General features: G+C 32.6%; 2 protein-coding genes and 1 long non-coding RNA gene across 9 annotated transcripts in view; 2 read left to right on the top strand and 1 right to left on the bottom strand.

Annotated features, from left to right (window-relative positions):
* Positions 1-9,589, top strand: part of LOC121125676 (monocarboxylate transporter 14) — a 41,994-nt gene extending 32,405 nt beyond the window's left edge. For 2 of the 6 annotated variants that reach the window (XM_040720877.2, XM_071891550.1), the window contains 2 exons: positions 2,069-2,152; positions 6,341-9,589. In XM_040720877.2, the coding sequence (XP_040576811.1) occupies positions 6,670-8,901 (2,232 nt within the window). In that variant the 5' untranslated portion in view covers positions 2,069-2,152; positions 6,341-6,669 and the 3' untranslated portion in view covers positions 8,902-9,589. Of the gene's footprint in view, positions 1-1,884; positions 1,990-2,068; positions 2,153-6,340 lie in introns of those variants that run through there. The other 4 variants (XM_040720879.2, XM_071891552.1, XM_071891553.1 and 1 more) reach the window with 3 other exon arrangements.
* Positions 9,576-16,136, bottom strand: LOC121125677 (methyltransferase-like protein 27). Its single transcript, XM_040720881.2, has 2 exons — positions 15,793-16,136; positions 9,576-10,093 (listed from the first exon to the last, which is right to left on the bottom strand). Exons 1-2 carry the CDS (start codon positions 15,997-15,999, stop codon positions 9,677-9,679), a joined length of 624 nt encoding a protein of 207 aa, XP_040576815.1. The 5' UTR covers positions 16,000-16,136; the 3' UTR covers positions 9,576-9,676.
* A 48-nt stretch (positions 16,137-16,184) lies between these two features.
* On the top strand, positions 16,185-21,681 carry LOC121125678 (uncharacterized). Of its 2 annotated transcripts, XR_005866716.2 has the most exons (6): positions 16,185-20,520; positions 20,578-20,686; positions 20,743-20,828; positions 20,899-21,222; positions 21,285-21,398; positions 21,457-21,681. It is a non-coding gene; the product is annotated as an uncharacterized lncRNA (long non-coding RNA). The 2 variants fall into 2 exon arrangements; XR_011782099.1 differs by having other exon boundaries at positions 20,578-20,828.
* Positions 21,682-22,122: the final 441 nt, after the last annotated feature.

The raw sequence follows: 22,122 nt of genomic DNA, 5'->3' as shown, positions 1-22,122 counted from the left end.
CGCAGTACTCTAACAGTAACAGTAGCTACTCTTGGTAACAGTTATACTCTTTGACGTCACTATTACAAAGCGTTCTGGAAGTCGAATATTTGTAGCAAAAGTTTAATGGTATAACCTTGTATTTATATTAATCTTGGAGTAGATTTATTCTTGCATATGAGTATGGCCTTGCTAGATACGGAGTGATATTGTGATGATTTCCTTCCTCTCATAGCTATTTGCAGATCATTTACTGAACCTCCATGACAGCTAACCTGGTCTTCTCCCTAATATTCTTCTTATTGACAGGGGGACCACATTAATTTGCAGTTCATATTTTTTACTATTATATCTAATATATATACAAACTGACCTTGAGCAAGTGCGAGATTTGTTTTCGTTGGTAATCCAAACAATATTTCTTTGCTTTCCAAAGTTGTTATCATAATTATTTAATTCCTGAAGAGAGAACATTTCCTAAGTATAAAGTAATCATTATTGTGTGTATTGTCATGAATGACAAAGGGTAACACTTAGGATTTGTTGCAGAGTTATAGGTAGTGATGAAAATTCTGTGTATTTTGGGCATGCTAAAAAAACGAAAGTTAACATGGTAACCCTGACAATTATTTAAAAAAACAACAGTGTGGAGGAAAGCCGATTAGCTGTCATGGCGTGTCATTAGATCAGTTACAATCAGCTGTGAAGAGGGAGGGGGAGAATGAAATAAACAATGATATTAGCAAATAATTACTTGGATGTCGATCCTCAATTCTACTATGAGGACTGACAATTATAATTCAGACACAAATCCTTGGGGATACTCAACGTCTTCTATGAGCAAACACGAATGTTCAATCAGGTTTGGAACATAATTGAATGTAATTGGAAGGGAGGGTCACTCCTCAGGAGTTAAATAATAATGACATCAGCCCAGGAAACAAAAATTCATTTTTCAGATTACCAATTCTAGAAATGCAGTCAGCTAAAAACTATATCACTAGCTATAAGCGATAGTTCCTTGTTGGACTAAATTAGGGTAGAATAAAGAATTGACATTAGAGTCATTCCTGCCTACATATATCCGGGCTAGATACAGTGTGGGACTTGTGTTTAATTTCTATCACGCCTGCTTGCAGTAAATTTAATAAAACTTCATGCTAGCTTAGTTCATATTGTCATGGAGACCATGTTCTTTTTCGGGGTTTATTTAGCATACGGGAAGATCATATTTTATGAAACTCTACCTATTTAGGTCAAAGGAAAATGTATTAATTAAAGAAAACTGACTTGCCCTTGCCGTATTGAAGTGTCTATTTCAAACCCCTAACCTACAAACCCATCAAATTAAATACCACTTTGTCAAATCAAATCGTGCTTTATTATAAACATATAATATATTGTCAGGGGCGTCCTCAAGTTGTGTGCTGGAGGGGCTGGAGCCCCCTTCCCCCCCAAAAAAGAGCAATTTTTGCTCTTTACAAGAAAATTTAATAATTGAAATAGTTTTTCCAAAAAGTTTATATTTAAAATTTAATTAAATTTTTCAAAAAAAAAAAATTCTGTGAATAGTTGGGAATTGTACAAATTTATTTCCAAAAAAATTAGTATTTGAATTTTTTTTTCTAATAAATTTAATTTTTTTAAAATAGCTTTGGATTTTTGAAATGATTATTGTTCAAAAAATTTAATTTTTTGTGAATAGTTGTTGATTTTGGAGAAAAAAATTCTAAAATGTAATATTTAAATTTCTTTTCCAAGGATTTTTCTCATTTTTGTATAAAAATGAGAAGAACTAAGCCCTTAGACCCCCCACCAAAAATAAAAAATATATATATATATAGTCCTGCGGACGTCCCTGTGTAGAAGTATGCTTCTCCATTTAAGAATGGTGTGAAACACACTGAAAGGAAGCGTACTTGTCAAGAAAGAAATATCCATTATTTTCAACTACAGACATAGATACTACTACAACATACACGCCTATTTATCATCAAATTATCTATTAAAGTAAAATAAATATAGTGAAATATTTGATTAATATTACCTATATTGAATGACTTGTATAATTTCATTTCATTTCTTCCAGGTATTTCTTCAATATGAGTTCAAACGTGGGATTCAGAGTTTTGTGAATCAATAACTTAGTTTTTACCTCGTCTCTACATGGTATGTAAGTATTACTTTTTGAATTATTGATTTGCCCTTTAGAAGCATGCTTACTTCATTATACATTATTAAATAACGTATTTCATGTACAAATGTTGTTATTCGGTATCCCGGGCCCGAGATACTAACGTATTTACAACTCCATTAATACTCAACTGATATTGAAACCGGTACCTACAGTTCCACTAAGTTGTATAAAAAAAGGACATCATCCCCCGAATTTTTAAAGTACTCCTTTCTAAAAAATAGGAGGAGTTAAAATTGTTTTTATGACGTCATCAATTTTTGGAGCTAGCCCTCAAAAAACAAAAATACTACCGACGCCTCTGTAAGTGCATTTGAATTGTCCTTTACTACACTTTTGTAAAGTTGTGGCTGGTTCAGGTTTAGCAGTTTTATCGGTCTCGGTTCTTTCATTTTTATGGGTTCGGTCTCGGTTCTTTTTTATGCAGGCTCAGTTTGGTAACAGGCACTTAAAACAAGGAGCGTTGCTAGAAAATTCGGAGCCAGGAAATGATATTAAATAAGATAAACTAAGATTGCCTAAGACAAAGTTTTCAAAGGAAGATGGAGAATTGAGGATTGCTGTGAGTCTACCCATACATAGTACACATGTTTCGTATAAAGGGGGCCTCCGCCAAAAATGTATTAGTAAGTATTATAAGCTAAAAAAGTTTTGAAGTAGGTGGTCTGGGGTAGTAAAGTTTGGGAAACACTGGCAATATAACTATAATAGTTATCATATTATAGGGCCCTGACAAGCTTAGTTGCGGACCTGGATCCATATTCTACCTTACCCCTTTCCTCTTTTATTTACACCGTCTGGTGCATACAACCACTTTTCCAGATCCATAAGAAGCCCTTGTCAATTTGGAACTCAGATACAACTGTATCACCCTGGAGACGTAAAAAAAATCATTGGAAAATGCTGAAATTGAACAATAAAAATTCAGAAAGTTAACTTATTGATTAAGCTAATTTATTTTTTATATTATATATTGTATTTTTCTTCTTATATTTTATATATTATATATAGGAACAAAAGCACAAGAACCGAGACTGATAAGCAATGTATTACGGTCTTGGTTTCGGTCATAGCGGCTCAAGAATTTTTGATTTATATTCTATTCGAAAAAAGTGTTGTAATACAGGGCCAACGTAATAGAGGGATGGCCGTGACCACTACCCCACTATTTGAGGATTTACAAATATCATAAAGCTACTAAGCTTGTTAATTACTTTCGATTTCTTTAATAATAAAAATTATGGATTTTGATCTTTCTGTATTTTTCAATTAACTTTAATTTATATCTATTTTATCCTGAAACCCAAAATAACCCCTAAAAAACAAAACTTTCGATGAATTTATAAAAAAGTGCCCCATACTCTCTGGAAAGTATGTACAAACAGCACATTTCCGGGAAAATGAGACCGATTCGTCAACCAGCATATTGTGGAAATTTGTTTTTCTACTACAGATATTGGCTGCTCTGGGAAGTCCACAGGGAATAGAATAGAAAGACTGTAGACCCCCCCCTCCCAAGAAGAAAAGAAATTGCTTTTTATTAAAAAAAATTAACAAAAAACTTTATCTTTTGTGAATAGCTACGGATGTTTGAAATTTTTTTTCCGATTTTTTTTTTTCTGTGTATAGCTATAGATTTTTGAAACTTTTTTCCAAAAAGTTTAATTTTCTGTGTACAGCTATGGATTTAAAAAAAAAATCAAAAAAAATTAATTTTTTGTTTGTAGCTATAGATTTTTGATTTTTGAAAAAATTTTCCAAAAAAAAAATAATAATTTTCTGTGTATAGCTATACATTAAAAAAAAAATAATATTTGAAATTTAATTTTATAATTTTTTTTCTCCAAAATGGTGGACGGAGTCTGCAATGCCAATACCTATTTCTATACCGGAACTCGTACAAAAATATTGGCATTGTGGCAACACTAATATATATACATACTTATACATCAATATCTAAATGAATAAATAATTAATTCATTCATACATATTGAGTGACATAATGAAGTCCTTTCATTTTTGATACTTTTTAAGGAGTGATACACATGAACGATGATATGATATTAAATTTGTAGGAACTCTATTATGATTGTTTTATTTCTGACCGAAATGGAGCTTGTAGCTTATATTTGAGCCATTTTACATATATGCGGGGATATGAAAGCTACATTCAATTCAATTATTCATAATGAGATCCTTTCTTTTGATAGCCTCGGTTTACCGGTGCCCGAAGCTTTGGCAAGCCTGGACGACTTCATGCGGATCCAGCCTTGCAATTGTATTGGGTCTCATTTTTCACTTTTAATTTACATTCCCTGGATATATGGAGTAGCCCAAGGAAGAAAAAACACCTTCCAACAAGACGGCGCACCCGCTCACAAGGCCAAACAGTGCAGGATGTCATGTCCACAAAATATTCTCACTTTTGGAGCCCGGATTTTTGGCCTGCAAGTAGCCCCAATCTCTGGGGAGAGTCATGTGCCATGTATCCTTAGTTTATGAAGGCCCTAAAGAAGTCCATTAACCGGAAAATGGCAAAGCTGCATCCGCACGTGTTCTACCAGGCATACAAAAGCTTTTGGGCAAGTGTATTTGAGGTTACTAATCATTATAAATAATTGAATGACATTAAATATAGCTTGCAAATAAAAAAAAGTATATGATTCTACCCCATCTAGTTTGTTCGTTATAAGCCTTAAAATATTTTCCCAATTTATCTGAAGCACCTTGTATATATATTATATGTTATATCTTTGATTTGACAAGTGATATTCCTAATGATTAAATATCGTGGGTCTGGAGTAAAACTGTAGTTTTATAGCATACCTGTAGTACTCGAGCCCGGACTCGCATCCTTTTTTCATGGAACCAATTGGACTCGCTCAATTTGACTTGTAATAGGGCCATACGGGTGCAAGTTGCTTTTGAATAGTTCTCAAATTAACATACAAATGTTGTGAGAAATTCAGGAAATGACGGTTATTCTATTCATTTGTATGTGTTCAGAGTAATAGTACTTGAGTAGTCTAGACTTCGAACTAGGTGGATAGCTCGGCTATATAGTGAAATATGTTTCTTTATGTTTTGAGATATGGGCGAGTATAACCGTTATTAAGATGACTTTTTAGCCTTTAACCTATATGAATATATTAAATAGTTCTGAATGCAAATTTGGCAAAAGTACAGAATTGATAAGTTGTTTCTATATAGCATAGATATATATTCCTCGAATATTAAAGATGACATATTATAATAATAGATTATTTACATGAGCTTAAAATCTCATTTACGACAGAAAATGACTTATTACACTTTTGCACTGAGCCAAGAGTTTGATCATCATTATATAAATATCATATTTCATATATTTTCCCTCTAAATAGTATAAATGATTATTTCTATCTAACAGATATTATAAACAATAAATTTATCAAGTACATAGAAAAGACTTTGTGCATTATTCATTTTTTTAGTTTTTCAAAGGTTTGTTAGACTTATTCCCTATGCAATTATCTTCTTCAACATATTGATAGTCAAATAGTCATTCATTAATATTAGGACGGAATGAATCCACCTTCTATATGAACTGAAACTGGTACACAAATATTGATTTTCGTGACAATACTAATATCCATACATCAATATCTAAATAATTAATTAATACATATTGAGTGACAAAATGAAGTCTTTTCATTTTAAGAAATGATACACAAAACCGATGATAAGATATGAAATTTGTGTAATCTCTTTGCCGATTGTTTATTTTATATCCTGGAGAGGGTGGATGCTGCGAGACCAATGAAGGCAATAAGATTTCCAGTTATACTGACTAGACGTCAACCATATTTATTGACAAAAACACCAACAATAGGTCCAGAAGTGAGACACATACCACAGAGTAAGCTCCCAACGTTAGAACAAGTTGTAAGTGAGCATGCTTACATATAATATACAACAAACATACTACATCACTGACTCGAGCATCATCGTTTGAAACAAGACATTTTTTTTGTTAGGTTTATTTAATCATAGTAATATTTAAATTCATATTATTTTATATCAAATCCTAAGAAATGTAATAAATAAAACGGATTTTTCTTTATTTAATAACATGAGGTACTTTATAATATTTATAAAATCACTTATTGTTATTTCGTTTTGTTTCAGGACCATAGAACAAATTGGAAGTGATCGTGCTTATATATTATATACAACAAACATACTGCACTAACTGGAGTATCATCGTTTAAAACAGACATTTTTTTCTGTCTTCAAGACCTGTCACATCGCTAATAAGATTTGTATACATTACAAACATCGAGTGAGAGAAAAATAGAAACTAATACATACATGTTCCAATAGTTTTTTGGACTCTAGAAGAAATAAATACCGATCCCTAGTCTTTATCTCGGCATATATTACTTATTAAACTCATGTTACACTTTCCATAAATATATATATTTCTATAATATTAAGAGCTCTTCCTTGTCACGGAAATGGAAGACGAAACCGTTGTCACTCGATCAAATCCTAACACAACTAACGATGAACATCCTTCAAAAACCGTCGGACGTCAACACACTTTTTCTTTTTCTTCTGTTGATGCGGATGAAGAGAATAGCAAACTCATACTCCATGAAAATGTTGGTGTTGAATTACCCTCTCCACCAGACGGAGGTTGGGGCTGGGTAATTGTATTTGCTAGTTTCGTATGTAATTTAGTTTTGGATGGAATATGCTACACGTTTGGTGTTTTAATGGAACCTTTAGTCAATTACTATGACTCAAGTCGAAGTAATATTTCTATCATTGGGAGCTTACTCTGTGGTATGTATCTCACTTCTGGACCTATTGTTGGTGGTCTTGTGAATAAATATGGTTGTCGTCCAGTCTGTATGACTGGAAGTCTTATTGCCTGCATTGGTCTCGCAGCATCCACCCTCTCCGAGGATATTCCAACCATGATGTTTACTTATGGTATTATAGGAGGTATTGGATTGGGACTTGTGTATTTACCAGCTGTGGTTGCCGTTGGGTACTACTTTGAGAAAAAAAGAGCTCTTGCTACAGGGATATCCGTGTGTGGCTCTGGCGTTGGAACGTTTTTATTTGCACCTTTTGCCACCTACTTGGTATCAGAAATGGGATGGAAAGGTGCAAATTTAATTTTTGCAGGTTTATGCTTTAATTGTGCTGTTGCAGGAGCATTAATGAGGCCTTTAGAACTTGTTGCAGTCCCAAATGTGAAAAATGAGGATGAGGCACAGTTTGTGGTTCAATTGCCAGACGGAACACATCACCTACAAATGAGTCGTAACTCGACAATGCATTCTATTAATAATGAAATTGGTGTTTCCCATTATGAGATTTCAGCTTCCATAAATATTCCACAATTACCAACTATAACTGAGCAGTCTGTCACGGCTCAGCAAATAGAGGAGCGTAAAACCATTCAAGAAGTTTTTCCAGAGATTCAGCAACAAGAAGAATTAAAACAACAACAAGAACAAATAAAACAACAACAATTGCTCCTTCAGCAGCAACGAGCGAGGGGTCAAAGACTAAGAACTTTATCAGAAAATCCAGAAGGCGGTAATAAATTCACCATCACTCCTGTAAAAGAAGGAAGCATTCCCCGTAACTCTTCGGCACCTCATTTTGTAGATCCATTCCGAGGAATACCTAGAAATCTGTCGAACCCCGGCTTGGGTAAAAGTTCAAAAGTATCAGGCTCCGAAACCTTTGGTTCACATTTGGATTCCCCAGAACACACAATTTTCTCACATTTTGATGGCTCTAATTCCACTATTTATCTTCAACCTGGCTCAAGTGCAGGAAATCGACCTCAAGTGAGACCCTTATACCGAAAAGATATCTTTTACTCCGGATCTGTTTTGAATCTTCCTGATAATCAAAATCAAAATATTCCAACTGAAGATTACCGACAATCCGTCCTATCTATTCCTCGTCATTCTAGAAGAAGTTCGCAGCAGTTTTCCATTCATAGAGGATCCATTATGGCCAGCCATCTGTCTCTTCCTCCAGCAGCAGTGAGGAAAATGAGTGTTCAGATTGAAGATAACTCAAAACCTATGATTAACGTTATTAAGGAAATGATAAATTATCATCTCTTGAGTAATCCCAGATTTCTCTTCATCTGCATGAGTAATGTATTTGCAATGCTTGGATTTTATGTTCCTTTTGTTTTTTTACCGGATATGGCAGTGTCTCGAGGAGTGGAAAGGGAGAGTGCGAATATCCTTATCTCCATTATTGGAATTTCCAACACCTTCGGCAGAGTTCTTGCAGGATGGTTTTCCGATTTTGAGTTTGTCAACTCACTCGTCGTAACAAATATCGCTTTGTTTCTAAGTGGAATTTCAGTCCTTCTCCTGCCAGTTTTTAATAGTTATACGGCATACGCCATTATAGCACTTTTATTTGGGTTCTTTGTGGCTGCATACGTGTCACTTACTTCAATTGTGCTCGTGGATTTAATGGGATTGGATAACCTGACTAGTTCCTTTGGACTTTTGGTTCTTTTCAGAGGGATATCGAGTATGTTTGGACCTCCTCTTGCTGGTGCAGTCTTCGATGCAACTCACAGCTATGAAACAACATTTTTCATGGCCGGAGGTTTTCTAATTCTTTCTGGCTTTGTTAGTACACTTGCTGATATTTACCAGAGAGTTGAGCTTCGTAAAGCAAAGAGAGTCAAATCTATCTAAGAAAAGCAAGTCCTTCATCCTCGCTCTGACAAGAAATAATGAATGATGGAGTGAGATGGATCCTCAAGCTCATAGTCTCACTCCATTGTCTTACATCAAGGACAATGATCATTATTAATCAAATTTATTTCTAATTATTATAATTATCTATGTATTATTTCTAGAATGCGCGATCTCATATTGTCAGCGAATTTTTTTAATCTTCTTTGTGCTTTGTGAAAAAAAAAATGAAATAACCATAAAATGAAAACCTAACTCTGGGTTATTGCCACATCTTTGTTTAAAGGCTTAATAATATTATTAATGGATATTTTATAGAACCATACATACATACACACATACATAAGATGTTTATTTTATTTAAACCCTTATTTATTGCCTCAAACATTCGCGCAACTCATTCTACTTTGTTCTAGTACAAATCTCAGAAAAAAACATATTCAACATCTTCCATGTACTTTAACTTTTATTTATGCATGTAATAAATAAAGTATTACTCCAGACCATCATCACTTCAATCAAGGCTAAGGTTACCAACATTTAGTCATAAATCCTACAAAAGTTGTACAATTCTAAATAAATCTATGTGTTTGTTTCATTTTACTTCACGTCATGGATCATGATATTATGCAAATAGAGAGAACCCTTTTTTGAATCAAATATATTTTAAAAGATTTATCAATCATAATATTCTTTATTTTACTACTTATAATTTTTTTTAAACCTGAATGTATAGAAAATGCAATTTGAAAATAACTAAATATAATGTAATACTCTACTTCTTTTGAACAATATATACAATGCCAAGAGCCTCAACTCCAGAAGACATATATCCCGAAAGATATGCTGCACCCGAATCTGTAAAAGCTAGCTTCTCACACTGAATTCGATGTAATACTTTACAGTGTCCATCTTTTACCATTTTATTCACAATTTCACTGTGATCATCATCATTTTCTTTCTTATTTACGGAACTTTCTCTTGTAAGAGCTATACTCCAAATCACTAAACCTTTCCCATTTACCAAACGTAGTAATTCCATCAAACCTTTGAAGGGGATGAGACCATGGAAGAACCCTGCTCCACAGATTACAACGTCATAGAATCCATCTGGTATCGATGTTGGAATTTTATCGTCGATGAACTCCTTATAGGTTTTACCATAAATAGAGCTTGCGACCTCTAGATATCCCTGAAAATATGTAGAATTACATTTTAAGTAGAATAGATAATGTATCTTGTAATGCAAGACTAATTTTTGTACAAAGTACAATAATATGTTAACAGAGAGGAGGTACATTATCCTATCCATCAAATGGCAATTAAGTTTTCTTATTTAACAACCTATTTCCTTATTTATTTTCATTCAAGGAAGAAGGAGTGGACTGACTCATTGTCTTTGAATCACTCAAAGATGCTTAGTACTCATTACTAAATGGATAACTGCTGCATTCCCATTCAGTGAAGCTGTTACAAGAGGGTTCCTTGAATGCATGGAACTAACAAGGGATGGAACACTAGAAAATAACAAATGTATTAGTCGTCATAGCAAACTGAATACATATATCATATAATTCTCGTAAAAAATCCGGATATTTTGTAAACTTTTCGTCAAATGAGATCAAAAATAATTTGGTCGATAATGATTTGTGATTTGAAAAATAAAAATCTTATACAGTTTAAAATAAAAATATTAAATTTCGAATAGAAATTTTTTTGTGATCCTTGATGTTCCTCTGGATCCCTCCCTTTTGAATCATTTCCATTTATTTATTACTTCATTTTGAAATTAGATGTTTTTTACAATTTATTAATGATTTATAAGTATACAATTTTTTTAAAACTGTTAATAGAATTTTAGAGACAGTTTCAACGATATTTCATTTTCTTTGGCAAGAACGTAGAATAGAGTTGAAAAAAAAAATTATGGTAACCAGATATTTCCTAAATATAACAAGGGCATAGGAGAAATGGATCGCTTGGATGCAATAACAGCTGTAGATTGAGAGATACTTTGATGAAGAAATGGATCAATATTTACTGGTCATTAGTGCTTCTCCTGTTACAGGCTGGCGACTCATGAAAGCTTGAATCAACGTACATCTACTTACAAATAAATACTAATTATACTAGCCATAGATTAATTAATTAACCGGCTCTTATCGGGGGCACAAGGATCTTTTGATATTCTTTATAAATATAATTCTGTTATTTTTGAGTCATAAATAGTGGTGATGGGACGATTTAAAAAAAAATCCCGATGCAATTCCCGTAAAAATTACCGATGCCGATTATTTAATACTTTGTTAATAGTTTAAAATACAATTTTGCAATCAGGGGCGTCCATTGGATGATATTTTAGGGGGTTGGAGGCGCTTGGTTTTTGTAATTTTGTTGAAAAAAAATTGAAAAATTAAATTTCAAGTTCGTAAATTTGAAAAAAAGTTTAAATATTGAATTTAGAAAAAATAAATATATATATACAATTTGATATATAAAATATTTTCAAAAATCAACAATTATTCACAAAAACAATACATTTTGAGGAAAAACAATTCAAAAATTAAATTTCTAATATAAAACTTTTTGACAAAAGAAAATTCAAATATTACATTTTTCGTAGAAAAATTGGAAAAATACTTATTTATTCGCAGAAAGTTTTTTCAAATTAAAGTTGAAATATAAAATTACCTTGTAAAAAGCAACAATTCCTTAATTTTGGATGGGGCTATTTACCTAGAAAAGTAATAAGTAGTTGAATAAGAATTGGAATCGCAAATTAAATATTATTTTCCCGATTCCAATGCCGATTTACCGTCCAATAAATAGATATAGTATATCTCAAAATGTTTTCCAATCGTGATAAATAGTTATGGGTTAATAATACACTTATTTTTCATATACTAATAAGAAATATTCAATTAGAATATTTTTCTTTGGTCAGTAGGTCAATATTATTTTTACCGTAATAGTTATAATATTGCAGAACATGTTCCCACTTTTCTGTAACAAAATTTATCATGAATACAGAGGGATTCAGGCAATCAGGCTTGCATTGTTACGGAAATTATAATTAAATCTAGATTCTTTTTCGATTTATTTAACCTTTCACTTCATTTTGATGAGTAGAGGAAGTGTTAAATAAAAAATGATTACCTCCAGGATTTATAATTAATTTTCGGGAGATTTGTTTTTACCAAATCTCTTCATAGAAATTGCTTACAAATAAAAATACACTATATAACAATTGTAATGGTGCAGAGAGGCCTATTACAAATTTTAAGAAATTCAGCATCAGATGCCTCTTGGTATTAGAGAGATAAATCTAAACTCCCCCTAACTTTTTAAATAATATTTATCCATTAATCTTTCTCCTTGAAATTCGATGGAAACTAATGGGAATATAATATATTCTCCGTTTTTTCATAACCTAGATCACTTGCTTTACATCCTGGGGTATTATTACAACAAGGGCGTTCGCAGGGGGTAGGATTGAAGGTGTGCAGCCCCTTTCCCACCAAAATTTTTTGGCTTTTTATTAGATTTTTTTTTTTCACAAAATTTAATATTTGAAGTTTCATTTTTGAATTTTTTTTTCAAAAAAATTAATGTGTCAATTTTTTTTTTCGAAAAATTTAACCTGTAAAGTGTTGTTTTCCAAAAAAAAAATAATTTTTTTGTTAAGAGCTATAGTTTTTTTTTGTAGAAAGATCTGAAACCCACACGTCAATTAAAATTTAAAGTTTGATCAATTTTGAGAGTGAAACATCTCTTAAAAATCATATATAACCAAATATTGCCTCCTAAATTTGTTGTTAGGGAGGTAACGCCGTAGTAGCCTATTTGTAGAGTTGGAAATCGTAAGTATTTTTAAAAAAAAACCCATTATTCAAAATCAATATGGAAACCCTGACCATTTAAATATGTTTGGAAGGATAGCAGCTTAGCTGTCATGACGTTTCATTAGATCATCTGCAAGCTGCCGTGAGAGGAAGGAATGGATACCCCCACCCCCTACTACGTATCAAGCAAGGACATATGAAGGTAACAGGGGGTCTGCAGAATTATATATGAAGGTGTCCCATAAAATCAAAACAAAAATCATACATGCTTGCTCTCCTATTTTTTTTTCATTAGATCTTAGCTACTCAATTTTGAAAAAAAGATTTCTCTACGACAACGATAACAAGTGCGTTTGAGAGCGAAAAGTCAATTCGATGGCTTGATTAGAGGGCGGAACGGGCAATTTGTATTCAAATAAAGATTACACAAAACGTACTTATCTATCATAATCGGTGTTGAGCAAGTTACTTCCAAAATGTAATATATTTCAGATTACTAGTTACTAGCATTTGAAAGTACTACGTTTCTTTACAAAATTGCCTTCTGTGTAGAGTAATAAGTTACTCTTTACCAGGCTTCCCACCAGCACATAAAGTGTCTATTTCTCTGATAAATTGAAAATAGTGCAAGTATAACCACCCAGGAAAATGCTGAATTATCCTTCGTTGTTGCCATCTTGAAATCTCCAAACCATCTTCTTGTGTTGATTTAAAACAGTCTTCTTCTCCTCCCTATTTACGGCTGTTGCGCCTGTGTTGTTTTTTCGACAACACCTCGCCTATGAGACAACTCGGATTGTAGCGACCGTTACCGGACACAATAACTCTAATAATATTATCGTAATATATTTAGTAGGGCGTTATATTACTTCGTTACTGCCTAATGTAATATATTACAGTAACGCGTTACGCCCAACTCTGATCATAATTGTATTTTAACTCGTTTCACTATTAATAAATAGATGTATGTCTGTTGTGCAAAACTTTGCTTTTTCTAAATTGAAGCATTTCCAAGTAATTCAGTAAAACGTCTTTCAACGTTCCCCAGAGCACCCTACTCTATACAAAGTGATAATGTTGAGTTTATCCTTAAGAATGGATAAATAATAGGACTCTACTTAATTATATAAGTAGGATTATTTTTACTTAATAACACACTAAATTAATATTTTTGGATATTTTACATTCAGGATATATCTTCTTGTGTTCATGAACGCAACGTAGTAGAAATTGCCTTTGTTCCTCATCCGTTGTAATTAAACCATTGAAGTCTTTTGTAATTTTTGAAATATACCTCAGTCGTAACATTAACTGCTCTAAGCATTGGCAATTATTTCGGGCTTCAAAGATGGAGCTTCACGAATAAAATAATTTTCAATTTTGAAACGGGAAAACAGTATCATACTTTTGACGGATATGAAGTAACATTTAAAAAAAATCTGAAATCAATTTCCATAAAATGATTGACGATTTGTTAACGGAATAATAAATAATGCTATCACTAGAGTTAAAAACATTCACGCACCAAACCAAGAACCCTCAAATGCTCCATTCGATGCAACATATCTTTTGCCATTTGATCAGTCAAATACCATAAATGATGACTAACTTTCTTTCAGTCCTCTTTTGATATTGTTTTGTCTATTTTTCCGTAAGCTTTCAATGGGTTTAACAAGCATAAATCATTATATGGTGCTTTGACAGCTAAAATACATTGAAGGCAAGCCTTAACGTATATTGTTACAATCAATAAACAGATATCTAACAACGTTATTTTATCGTCTTGATTTATTTTAAGCTGGTAAATTAATAAGGATCTTTTCAGAGAGTATAATTGCTCTGGCCATCCAACGAACTTGTTGCATGGCATCAGGAGGCCTATTTTTTTATCATTGTATCCACCTAAAAATATAATACATAGTTCTATAACCTCCATGTAATCATCTCCCATAGTTGCTTTACATAGTTCACTGCGATTATATTCTAATATCACTTTCGGAAATTTAAGATTTAAGTTACTAATGAAGTCTATTTTGAAAGAATCTATATCTTCCAATAATCTTTTAATTTTTGAAAGAAAGGAATAATTGGACTTGTTCCTACATTTTTGATTTTCACCTAGTCTGTAATTGCCTTTGAAGTTAAAATCAAAGAAGGTCACAACATTTATCTAATTTGAAATTTAAAATGTAATATTTAGAACCTCACTCTCTTCAAAATATACTAAGACTCAATCAAATACTATTATGATGAATATAAAAGATATTATTTATCAATTTTGACAGATAAACTCAACATCATCACTTTATATAGAGTAGGGTGGACGGAAGAGAGTTGAAAGTCGTCTTACTGAATTACTTGAAGATACTTCAAATTGGATTTACCAAAGTTTTACACAACAGATATACATCTATATACCAATAGGTCTTATCATAAATACATTGATGATAAGACCTATTGGTGTAATCTTTGAGATCAAATAGACACCCTCCATAATATACTTACGTAGTATTAGAATAATTTATGTGTGTGTGTGATGTACGTCCCGCTTAGAAAAACAGTGATAAGGACTCATTTATTTCAAAAACAGAGACAAATACGGACTTTAGACATAAAATAAAAGTTTTTGAGTTACGTACGTTAAACTATATTTAATTAGGATAGGACCAGATTCCTGGGCTCTTGAGGGCAAGTTTGATTTTTCGTAAATAAGTTGATTTTTTTCATTAAACAAGATGGATTCCCCCATGTCTCAAACATTTAGCAAAATCCGTATTTTCACATGGTCAATTAGTTGTTGCATTTTATACAGTGTCAAATGGGTACGGATTTAATTACATTTACATCAAATGGACAAAAACAAAAAATGGTATACAAGGAGGTTATGCAATAGAAATTTACCTAATATATAATTATAGTTTATAGTACATGGTTTTAGTTTAGAATTTTAGCATAAAAAAGCTAAATAATAATAAAATATTTTTGATTTGTCATACGCTATCTTTAAGATAGCGTGTTCTTGCTAGTAGTACGATTAAAATAAATTTACCTGGACAGGATCCAATCCGTCAATATTAATATATCCTTCACTTTGAAGCCGTTTCCCAATGTTTCCCACACCACAAGCAACGTCAAGGATTTGAACCTCCTTTGGCAGTTTTAAGTCCATAAAAATATCGTCGATTGTGATTCGATCCTTTATTTTATTCAAATGGGACTCTCCTCTTTCTTTGTTAGGATTATCCGGATAGTTCATGGCCCAATCTTATATTTATCCTTTAAAACAAGTTACAAGAATATTAACTCACAAAAATATGGAGAAAACAATAATACTACTAACAAAGGAAAGCAAGATTTTGTGTGCTTAAAAATAACCCCCCTCATACATACACACTCCCTTTCAGTCGTTTGTGCTTCTTATACTAAAATTAAAACGAGACTATGAATAAAATTAGCATAATAATTGATTGCTCTTAATATCTCCACAATGGTCCCAAATATTTTTTTTATTTTATTCTTTTTTAAAAAAATAATGACATTAATTTATGAATATATTAGTAAGTTTATTTATTCATAAATAGAGTGTGTCAACATAAACACAATATTAAACAAAAGTCAAAAGAAAATCCATATTTATTTCTTTGCTTCATACATATTAGGTTAATTAAATAGTTCTGAGCGTTTTTCGATAGATGTCTTGAGTGGGATATATCTCTGATTGCATCACAAAGAGCTATGCTTAAAGGTTAAGCGTACACGTAAAAAAGTTTATTTACAGTTTTGTGTTTGGTGAAGCCATGAACAACATGGAAGTAAAAAAGGGAAAATTCGATGCATTCTTCAGAATCGCTACAACCTTGGGTGAAAAGGCGGTGCACCAAAAAAAAATTGTGGTGTTTATGGACCCAATAGAGTATCAAATGCAACAGCAAATCCGTGGTTCCAATGATTCCGTTCTGGTAATATGGAAGTTGAAAATGTCCATTAAGTAATGGAAATCGTCGAGTTAGACCAGCACTTGAGCCCTTATTCTATTGTCCAGGAAGAGAAAAAGAGCCAGAAAACCGTTTGGAACCATCTAAATAGGATAGATTTCGAACTATTTTAATTTCATTATCAAAATAAATGGAAAAAAAAACCGCTCAGAACTTTAAACTTCACTAATTATATGTTGTGTACAAGTTACGATTTTGTACAAGTTGCAACCATAAAATGAGATGAATAATTTTAAATGAAGGATTTAGAGTACTTGTGATCAGAGAATAATGCAATATTTACATATTCCATGGATGACCCAACTATTAATGATGTCATTTTTGACTATTTTAATACAAATTATTAGAAAATAAGTATTCTGACGTACATTATAAAGTTCAAATGCCATCAGCTTTAGTACTCATAAACACATAGCAACCATGTAATTTGATCAGATCAAAATGAAATGATAAAGTTGCTAAATTGAATTATCAGTGTTCTAAAATAATGAAATTGAAGCCAAATAAATTGTAATTGGAGATGGGTTTCTTTCATTGCTGGTGTCAAAAGTGGTCTCTTCACCCTCACGAGGTTCTTTCCACCCACTTTTTTATAGCTCTCTGGACAGTCTGTTGTGAAAGCCCGAGTTCTTTAGAATGGGCCCTCATAGACTTGAGGGGATTGACCTGGGCTGTTTTAGCCAGACTAATCCCTCAAACTATATCCAACTCCTCCGGGTACAGTTGGGCCTTTTTGATAGAGTCCTTCATTGGTCCTCGAGACGTCTAAATCCTTGGATTGCGTTAATGGAAATTCGCAGATCAGGTTCAAGCGTCATTTTCTTGACTTGTTCGTAAGCTAGAGAGCTCAATTTTTTTTGTTTGTTTCGTAACTAATTGTTTATGCTTTAATATATCTAAGTACGAATTAATTTTAATCACTCAACCTTAATTAATTATTGAATTAGTCAGTGTTCAGATTTGAATGGTACACCCAGTACATCTCACTATTTCATAGAAGTATTTGAATCAGTAATAGGGTCATTATTATAATTTTGGAGATGAATTAATAAATTAAGAACACTAATCTGGTTAAATAACCGTACACCCTGATCATTACAAAAAAAAATATCCATGACTTTTCCCAGGGATTAAGAAATTATATCTGAAATAGAGAGCTTCAATCTAAGGGCAGAGAATCATAGGTTTTATACTCTTTTATTAAAATCTGCCACCTTTTACGTACATCATGTCAGTTATTGAATTCATTTTGTATAACATTAATAATACTGCAAGGTCGTTGATCCACAGTTTCGATTTGAATACGATCAATAATAAAGTATCTCAAATCAATAGTATCGGGAACTCTAACAACGACTTGAAACTTCAACACGTTTTCTCATCCATTCAGAACGAACAAACCTGGATAAAATTTCTTACAAAATCTTCTACTTATCACTGAAGATTTTCATATTTCAAGAAGTATAGTATTAGTTTAGATCCTTTATTTGATTAAAAAGACCCCGACAAGGCCTTTCAAATGAAATCTATTAATTTCTTATTCCTTTATTGTGAGGATCAATTTTGGCTTCTTTAAGCACAATTTGCGACACACCCAAAGTTCTAGTACAAATAATTTGTTGATAGAAATTAAATATAATCTGGCGAAGAATCACACTCATTAAAAAAAAAATCATTCTAGCTTATTTTTGAACTGACGGACCACAAATAGAGTGTTTCATATAATTATTCAGTCAGAGAATTCCAATCATTAAATGTAGGATTTTAAATAGTCGAAACAGTGTCATTTTTAGAGATGGACAAAATGTTGAGAAAAATAGCAACTTAAAGATTAGAAGAGGAAAAACGTCATGTTGTTACCTCTCTCCCTGAATGATGAATTCCCGCCCTTTTATACGTAAAATTTAATTATAACTTTATAATATTTTCCCTGTAGTAATGATATTTTAAATGTTGGAGGTTCTCTTCTCTGGAGTAGTTATATATTTTATACCTCCAAAATCATATAACAGGCAGCTGATGTTAAAGGTGAAGGCCTGAATTAAGGGGTACCTTAATTCTTGCACCCACATTTTCCTTGCAATCTTAAAAATACTCATTCCTATAGTCATGTTAAATCATCAATGTTGTTGGAATCGTTGATTAAGAGTGAATTTGATTTGTTAAAGAGATTATATTCAAAAAGTTGGTACCCTTGCATCTTGTAAATAACTTTTCTCAGTATTGCACTGATCGATCGTCAACAAAGCAAGTTTCCCATCTGCTCTCTCATAATGTGTATGTGGAATCCTGATTTGGAGAATAATAGTATGCTTTGCCGTTTTTACGGTTTCTCCTGCCCATCTCGTTCTTTATGGCAAGTAATCCACCACTCCAAAACCTTCCATCAGATCAACAACTTAAAAGTATTACAGAAAAAAAGATTTGAGGAGACGAAGGAAAATTTAACGGCACATCATTTAATTTGGACATAGGAAAGATATTTGTGGTGTGTAATATCCCTTTAAATGTTCTGGATCATCCCCATTTCTCCAAGTTTATTGAAAAATATACAGGAAGAAGTACTCTGGGCCGATGGATCGTTAACAATTTGGTTGTGGAAGGTTGTCAAGGAGTTTTGTATAGAATAATAGAAGAGGTGGGAAAAAAGGATATTTTCGTTAGATTAGATGAGTCAAGAAATCATCAAGAGGGGTTGATAATAGCAATTTCCATTGGCCCTTTGAACGGACATTTTGTGGAAGACATAACCTTATCGACTCGAGTAATATTGAGATTGCAAACTTGAACAACTTGAACTTTAGCTCAGTTTATAAGTTATTGGGATAAGATTTTGTGCCGTGTAGAGATAAAGTTTTTATCACTGATGCCGCTTCCTATTGTCTGAAAGCAGGAGAAGATCACATTACATGTGTTTCTCATGAAGTACCAGGCATGTGACTATGAAATGATACTTCAGCTATTGGTCCCTAGGTGTCGCTAGTCAACCATTATAAACCGATCCAGAAATATAATTGGTTATTTGGACATGTGTCAACAATATTTAATTCATTAGGTGAATGTTTCATTCAACAGTGCACTTTTTTTGGTCGTAAGTATGTCTAATTTTGTGCCTACAAACTACAATGTGCGGACATCATTAATTTTCTGTTACCAATTGAAGAAAAACCACTTCTCAAGCCCATCAAATGCTTGTGGAAGCTTACGGTGGACAGGTTCTAAGCAGAGCACAGTGCATCAGGTGGTTTGAAAAATTCCAAAGTTGTGATTTTGACGTGAGAAATGAAGATGAAAGAAATGAAGGCAATGCTGTGTGTGTTCTGGGACCATTGTGGTGTCATATGGTATGACCTTCTACAACCCGGCCAAACCATTAATGGTGATCGCTACCAACAACAATTGGCCGATTTGAACAATGCTATACACCAAAAACGCCCAAAATATGAAGCCAGGTAACACAAGGTAATTTTCCTTGAAGACAACGTACCACCGCATTGATCTATAGCTACCCACCAGCTTGTTGAATCGTACAACTCGGAACCTTCTGCTCATGCGGCTTACTTGCCGAGAGCTGGTGCCTTCCGATTGTGACTTGGAATCATCAATGGACAACGTACTCAATGATTTATACTTCGATTATCACGGCGAATAAAAAAAAAATGGATAAATGACTGGTTTTCAGCCATAGAGGAACATTTTGTTTTTGGAAATGCATCCATAAATGCTTGAGAGATGGAAAAAATGTGTGGCTAGCGAAGGCATATACTTTGAAAAATAAATTTGTAACCATTTTTTCACAATAAACGTTCAAAATAAAAATAAAAAGTATCATTTCATAGGCACATACCTGGTAAATTGGGTTGCAGATATGGGTGAACAAAAGTTTCCTCAAACGAACGAACCAATTTCTCATATGAAAAAGATGTTTTTGAATTCTGGAAGAAGAAAGTGAGTATTTACTGTTTCATACGAAATTCCCCTCCCTCCATGACAAAATTGTTTAGATTATTACTACTATCACTTTGACGTATTCAGAGAGTATTTAAACAGCCTTGATGAAGATTTGGCAGCAACCAGAAGAGCACAAGAAGTAATCAATAATGATTCCATAAGAGAAGAAATCGTATTTATACATGAAATTTTTCGTCAAATACATTTAGCAATAACTACACATGAGGAAAGATCCTTACCTGCCTGACCATTGTGGAAAATCTGACTCAAGATTTGAAGGAAGAGCCGTTCGAGACCAAGTTAAAAGAAGTACTTCAAAATAACCATGGCAACACGAAACGAAAGGAACTCTCAACAAGTGACAACCGTCTATACAAAAATATTCCCAACTGTCAATTGTGATGCAGAGAGAGTCTTTAGTATGATGAATATGATAAATTCGAAAAGGAGGTCCACGCCAAGTGCTAAGAAATTGATGGAATTATTGATCACCAAATGGAATCCATGTTTTGTAAACATTTAATTTTGAACATGTAAATATTAATTCTATTTTTTAAATAATTTGTTACTTTATTGCCTCATTTCTATTCTTTAGATTTCTTACCAAAGTTATCCATTCATCCTTTATGGTCGCTAAGAAGTAATGAGTACACTTCCTTGAGGACATTGCCGCATTGCATAATATGACACTCAGCTCCTTCCTCGGGGAGTATAAGTATTTCAAATATTAAGGGGAACACTAAATCTAAGATTATTTCTCCCCTTAGATGTGTCTTTATCTAAATGGTTTCCCATGGTCCCCATGTAAGGAATAAACATCTGACAGCAGTCTGGAAAGATTATTATAGTTTTGCATTTAATTTACTCACGTGCTATTTACGATTTGATATAATCACTTTGTATATTGATATTCGTACCCTAACTTTTATGCTATGGCAATTTTTGTAAATAATCAAAATTTCAAGTATACAATAAATCATAACTAACATTAAGACATTTTCTTGATAATTTGATTAGTTTGATTGAATAGTAAGTACCAAAGTTAGAGTTACATTTTGGCAAAGGAAAGCCCCTATGTGTAGTATATTTTTAAATAAGTTGTAATGTTAAAAAAATCATAATTGGGACATATTAAAAGCATATTCAAAATTACCCATCGGTTCTCGAATATGATTGAAAGTCGTATTTTGGGGGTGCGCTTGCGCAAAACACAATTTCCACAATCCTATGAATCATATAATGCAATGTATTGTAAATACAGAACAGTATTTTCCTTTGGTTTGGTTGCTTTTGCCAAAAATTGGGCAAATTTAAGACAATATTTTTTTACTTAAAAATACTTCAAATTTTAATAACATATTTCAATTTTTGAACCAAAAATGCTAAATATTTCGACAAATATTTAGCATAGGGAATAAACCCCCCCCCCTAAA

The sequence above is a fragment of the Lepeophtheirus salmonis genome, chromosome 10 (assembly GCF_016086655.4).
Source record: "Lepeophtheirus salmonis chromosome 10, UVic_Lsal_1.4, whole genome shotgun sequence".
In the NCBI taxonomy this organism is placed as follows: Eukaryota; Metazoa; Arthropoda; class Copepoda; order Siphonostomatoida; family Caligidae; genus Lepeophtheirus; species Lepeophtheirus salmonis.
Note: the sequence above shows the minus strand (reverse complement) of the source record. Positions and strands in the feature narration are given on the sequence as shown.